This window comes from Tupaia chinensis, unplaced genomic scaffold (assembly GCF_000334495.1).
Source record: "Tupaia chinensis unplaced genomic scaffold, TupChi_1.0 Scaffold000217_1, whole genome shotgun sequence".
Classification (NCBI taxonomy): Eukaryota; Metazoa; Chordata; class Mammalia; order Scandentia; family Tupaiidae; genus Tupaia; species Tupaia belangeri.
Window position 1 is genome coordinate 1,502,214 of NW_006159692.1, and position 6,538 is coordinate 1,508,751.

General features: G+C 45.7%; 1 protein-coding gene across 4 annotated transcripts in view; it reads right to left on the reverse strand.

Annotated features, from left to right (window-relative positions):
• LIPA (lipase A, lysosomal acid type) overlaps positions 1-6,538 on the reverse strand; it is a 38,718-nt gene that overhangs the window by 14,355 nt on the left and 17,825 nt on the right. For all 4 annotated transcript variants that reach the window (XM_006147613.3, XM_006147612.3, XM_014587519.2 and 1 more), the window contains exons 4-5: positions 2,479-2,677; positions 186-295 (exon numbers count right to left, since the gene is read on the reverse strand). In XM_006147613.3, the coding sequence (XP_006147675.1) occupies positions 186-295; positions 2,479-2,677 (309 nt within the window). The remainder of the gene's footprint in view (positions 1-185; positions 296-2,478; positions 2,678-6,538) is intronic.

Sequence of the window (6,538 nt, forward strand, 5' to 3'; positions counted from 1 at the left end):
GATTTCTTGCTTTCTGTCTCTCTCTCTCTCTTTCTGGCAAGTGCATGCACCCTATAGCAAAAACCTCTCCAAAAAAAGAAGAAAAAAACCTATTTGAACATTTTTTTTTAATATATTTCACATTTAAAGACAAACCCAAACTCTATAATAAAGAGATCATGTCAACCTCTCAATTACATACATACCTATTGTGGTGCCTTGAGAATGACCCACATAATACAGTTCCTGTTGGCCAGTTTTATTCAGAACAAAGTTAATGGAAGCTGGTAGGTCATATTTTGCCATCTCATCATAACTGTAATTTTAAAAAAAAAGGAACCATTTTATTGAACTAGTACAGAAAATCAAATAGCACCTGAATACTACATGTGCCATTTGATGAATTATCATCAACCTACTGGGTAAACCAATATTGAGTTCAGGAAACTGGACATTACCAGGACCACAGAATCCCCCTGGAGTTCCTCCCAGTTGTGCGCCCTAAAGGTACCTTTCATTCTAATTTTTCACACCGTAAATGAAAGACTTTTGAAAATTTTAGAATTTGAAATTCTACACATAAAACCCTTTCTGTTTTTCTACACATAGGATTATGCAGTACGCATTCTTCGTATCTGACTTCATCCACGTTGGCACAGCGAGCTGTAGGGTGCTTGTCCTCATTCTGCGAGGTAAATGTGCCACACTGTTGCTTGTCTGTTCATTGCAGACATGCTTGGAGTAGTTTCTAGCTTTTTACTGTTGCAAACAATGGAATAATAAGCATATCCCAATACGCGTCTTCTCGTAAGAGCTCTCATTCTTCCATTTCCTGTCATTAGGAAGGTTGTGGGTTTACAGATGGGAAGAAAGCCTGGAGGTATCATCGCAGACTTCTTCTGAGACAAGGTTCTGAGACACAGCCCTGAACCCAGGAATGTGTATCAGGCCATGGAACGACACACTCCTACCAGGCATTTAAACATCTGTGAAGGCCCTTTCCCTGTAACTTCACCTTTAAGCCACCAATGTACCTTATGAGGTAGGTGTCTGTCACCCTCATTTTACAGATAATGAAGCCATGTGTTGCTCATACAATATGTCTAATGTCATACAGTACATAATTGGTAGGGCCAGGAGTAAGAAACAGAAGAGGAGGAATTTCTGGAACAAATAAAAGTGAACATCTATAGTACACGTTTATGGAGGCGGGAGGCAGGTTATAGGACAACACTTACCCTGTACTCCCCATGCCACCAGAATGCCAAAATAACTCAGTAACGTAAGAATTCCTAACACAAAAGAATCTTGAGTCTTTGTTGTTGTTGTTGTTGCCGTTGTTACATAAATTGACCCATTTATTGCAGGCTAGTGATGTTTCAAATGTCTGTGGGGCTTCTCCTGGTCTTTCTATTCCTCAGACTTCTGATGGCGGACTGTGCTGTGACAGCCGAAGTGATGGTGTAGGTCCAGGCCCCACCGGCTTCCGTTTTCATGCAGGAACCACAGTGCCAGGTCCCCATAGCCGTCTCTTCATCTTGGTTTTGCCACAGAAGGAGCAAGTGTACTTGGCGTGCTGGCTCATTTTAATGGTTCTGACCGTTCTCCATCACAGTGGATCCCATGATTTATCTATGATTCCTACCTTCTTGTTATGTTTAGCCATAACATCACCAACTAGGGCTGAGCCCAGAGAGCTTGATTCTTAAAAGTTTGTTTATTGGGACCAGCAGTTAGCGTAATGGCTATGTCGCTGGACTCCCACGTAGTCGACCACGGTTAGTGTCCCAGACCAGGTGGCTTAAAACTCACATCGGGCGCGTGTGCATGCGTGCCCAAGATCCCGAGAGGAGAATGGAGGAGAAGGGATTGCGGCATGGCCATCCCCCCTGGGGGTGATTTCTCGCTTTCTGTCTCTCTGTCTCTCTCTGGTGAGTGCACGTGCCCTATAGCAAAAACCTCTCAAAAAAAATAGTAAAAAAAGAAAGTTTATTTATTTATGTATTCCTTTCTTTCATGGGAAAAAGAGAGACACAGAGACAGACACCCCAACAGGGTTTCCACACTGCAATCCACCCCCCAGTCTCGGCTGGTTTAAATCACAGGCATGCATGCACACACCCAGTATGTTTGGGTGGTCCCAGGATGTGAACACAGGACCTTTCCCAGGTGGGTCCAGTTGCATTACCTCTATGCCACCACCTGGCCCCTGAACTTATTAGGTCATCAGGAAAATCATGATGTACTTTTCTATATCTTTCTATGCAGGACTGTGTCATGACTTTTCCAATGACCCAATAATTCTTAATACAACCATTTACTTATCATTCACTTTACTGCTAGTTATTAAATTTCTAGCAAGGCTTTAAACCCTTCGGGAGATATCAGTTTCCCCTCTCAGATGATTTCACAGTTACCCATCCATCTGCCTCTTCCCTAAAGATCCTGCTTTAAAAGCACTAAGGAAATAGAGCCCTGTCATAATCAATTCAAATATACCTGAAAGCCCAGAATTCGTCCTGGGAGACTGACAGAGTCTTGTGTTTCCGAGACCAGGTGTTTCCCCTGCTATTGCCCATCCACACGTCAAAACCAGCGTCGGCCAGAATGAAGCCCAGGCTGCTGTTGGCCAGATTTGTCACCCAGTTGCTGGCGTCTGCCAGCAAGCCATGCTGCAGGAAGGCAACTTGTTTGGGACCTGAAAAACATTCACATTTAGGAGGGAGTAGCACCAAGCTTCCAGACAAATGTGCTCTGCTACTAAACAGAAAATTCATACAAAACCCCAGAGCAAATAATGAAATAGAAATGATAAAAATATTAAGAGCCATGTATCCCCATGGGATTTTTATTTTTACAGCAAGTGGCATTGTGGTGAGGGCACTGCACTCCAACATGGCTGACCACAGTTCTAGTCCCGGACCTGGCAGCTTGCTTTCTCATTTTCCTTCTCTCTCTCTCTCTCTCTCTCTCTCTCTCTTTCTATGGTGAGCGCACGTGCCCTATAGCAAATTAAAAATAATAATAAATGAACAAATAAAAAAAAATAAATATTTTTTTAAAGAGTAAAGTATCCCTATATGAAATTAGTAGAGGATTTAAAAAAAAAAAAAAAACAGTGCTGACAAGGTAGCAGCAAAACTCGACTATTTTTGCATGTCTAGTAACAATACACACTGACTTAACTACCAAAAATTACTTTTATATAAATATATATTAAAGAGAGACTTTTGCTATTGGGCACATGTACCTGCCAAAGAGACAGAAAGCAAGAAATCACCCCACATAGGGCTAGCCATGCCACAGTCCTTTCTCCTCCATTCTCTTCTCAGGATTTTGGGCACATACACCTGGCATAAATTCAAGCCACTGGGTCCAGGACTCAAATGGCAGTTGACCACATGGGAGTCTAGTGCCTTAAGCACTATGCCACCTACTGGTCCCATTATTTTTTAAGAACTTATATTTCTACAATTTACTCAAGTAATTGTGTTTCTCCCAATGATTGCTAGCAAAATAAACTGAAAGAAAGAGAAAGATGACACATAGCAAGATACCACTATATTCAGTCCTATTTGAATGATGAGAATCTGAAAATACCTAACACTGAACGTGGGCGGGATAGCGGGAACTCTCACCCACCACTTCTAAGAAGGCCAATGGGACAGTCACTTCAGCAGACAATTCGGCAATTTCTTACACTAAAAATGCTCTTAAAACTGTGCCACGTGGGATGAGTGATGCTGGGAGCTGGGCGATGTGGGGGCTCTGCCTCACTAGTGCTGCAGGGACATTTTCTAGAAAGAGGACTTCCCTGCTCATACTATGTCTTCAGCATGTCAAGGGACTTTGGGACTGACCCATGAGGAAGAACACTTGACCTTAAAAGGTCAGCAGCAGAGACGCCCCTATCGGACAGGTCATATCCAACAGCTCTGTCCTCTGGAATGGAGAGATGGAGTGCGTCAGAAGGAAAGCACCACCCGTGGCCACGTTCCGTGGTATTTGTGCCAATCTGTGCCTTTGCAGTTAACACTGGAAAACAGGGCTGCTTAGCTTACATCTCAGGGATGAGAACTGAGAAAGGCAGAAGTGATCTGAAACTCTAGAGAGTCCTGGGGGAGGAATATCTGGGAGAGGAAGCAGAGGAGGAAGAGAATGCATGAGGTGGCCATGCCAGGCCTGAGGCAGGACGGGGAGACAGAGGTCTTTTTCTGAAGGGGAATGTTTAAGATTTCCCTGAAGTCTCGTACTTTCCTCTCTGACATCCTAGGAGCATCAAAGGAGAAACATGGGAGTTGCAGGCTGAAGATACACCAAGGAAGCCTTTAAGGCCACCAATAAATAACTCCTGGATTCCCAAGGGCAGGTTCCAGCTCCCACGAGTGCTACCCAGAAGACCCTGCTGAAGGTGGTTTAATGCTTTGTTTTACAAACATCTGTCCACACCGCCTATCGGCTCTGGCACACGGCTTTTCGTGGGGGGGGGGCTTTGGAGTCAGGCATTGCGTTGGGGGGGGTGGGCTGCTTCATCCTTTAAAGGGACTTCTTTGAACATCCCCAGGCCCCTCATTCTACACTTCATGGAAAGGTCTCTCAAAGCTCCTATGTGGGCCCTATACAGTGTAAGCCTGTGGCATGGCTTTGTCTACAACAACCACTACTACAATCTGGGTTGTAAAGAATCCATGTTTAACAGTAAAGAGAAAAAAAAAAGTAGCTTAGTTATGTTGAAATTGTGATACACCACTCACATTAAGGGGTTATCTGTGGGTATTCATTACTGCAACTCCAAGCCACGGGTACTCAGGCACAAGATGAGAGTGCACACACAGGGACAAAGAAGACAGCTGTGCTCACACACATGTGTGCACACTCAAACAGACCCCTTGTTAAACATCAGAGTAGACAGCAAAGCTTTCAAGGAGCGAGAGAATAGACAAAACTTGGTGCTTTGTTAAGACATCTCTAATGGGGAAAGGGAATAAATCCATGCCACTTCTCCCCTAATTCTTCTTTCTGTTGTGTGGGCCCTCCCATCTTTCACTTCAAGTTAAATACAAAGTTCAACGGACACTAGATTTGTTTTTTCAACAGCAGCATACTGTAAAGAAACAATGAATCTATTCTTCAAAAGGTAGACATATCCACTTTGGAGACGTTTCTACTTTGGGCCAAGAATTGCAAAGGGCCCTGCAGGCCACGCTGCTTTCTCATGGGAAATGCCAGCAGGTGAGGAAAGGGCTGGCCCAACCAGTAAATGTGTGTGATGAACAGTGTGGCCTTGCAGCCGCCTGAGACCACACACTATGCTCCTCATTCAACAGGAACACTGTCAATTGGCCACTGGCTGCACACCCAGCACTGCACTCAGAGTCAGAAAACCAAGGTGAGCATCGAAACACACCTCCCTTTCCGCGTGAAGCTTCTCTGCTGCCCACTGAGTGTTAGCCACTACACTAGATGCTGGGGACACAGCGAAGGTTAACACAGTCCCTCCCCCAAGGAACTCCACCCTCGTGGAGGAGACAGATGCACAGTTGCCTTCTAGCCTGGCTGGAAAGAATTCCACCCAGGCAAGTCCAGAAGAAAAAGGAAGTTGCTCAGCCAGAGGGAGAGGTAAGTAAGCTGGACTTTCAGAGAGACAGTTTTCCCCACAAAGGGTTCTGGGAAGACACAGACGTGTGTGCCCAGAGACCCTAAATACTCACGAAAGGCTCCTCAGGTGGGTCTAATGTGTGGCCAGACTGGGAACCATGGCAAAATTCAAGGCCCTATCTCACCTGGGGACAGAGCGGACGTGAAAGACTGAAGGGGGCACACATCTTTCCAGGCTGAGCCAGTTTCCTTTCATCCCGGAACAAACGGGCCCCTCTGAGGATGGAGAGGCAGAGGACGTAAAGGAGATCACCACCCGCCGTCCACTGCCAATGATGCCATTGGGCGTGACGGAGCATCCACAGAGAGAAAATGTCAACCAACCACCTGTGGAAAACCTTCACAAGTGGGGTGAAACCGCTTGCCCTTCCCTCTGACACTGAGTGAACACAAAAGCGTTCTGATTAGACCAGGGCACTGGAGCCTGGCCTGCTGGCTTCTCCCAGCAGCAACTAGGAGTGAAAAATCATCCTCTTGGAGGATGACCACACTGAATCTCTTCCCCTCCATTCTCCTCCTAGGATTCTGGGCATGCACATACACACATGCCCGCTGTGATTGTCAAGATCTGGCCGCAAGCAGCAGTCCACCATTGGCAGCCCTGCACCTTAACTACCACACCGCCTGCTGGCCTCCCCGTGAATTCTTTTAGTTGGATTTCTCTTCACCTTGCTGAGAGAGGCTGACTGAAATGACAGCTAGCTATCATTGCATGCTTAAATACTGTAGGTATTGTGCTGAAAATCCCAGGAAGCTGGTACCACTCCCATTGAACACAAGAGAGAATGACGGTGAAGAGGCCACATAACTCGTTTGAGGTTGAACTAGAGCTAGTACCACGGGAGCTGGATCCCAATCCCGTTGTGTCTGACACACAGAACATGTCCCCCGCTGCCTTGCT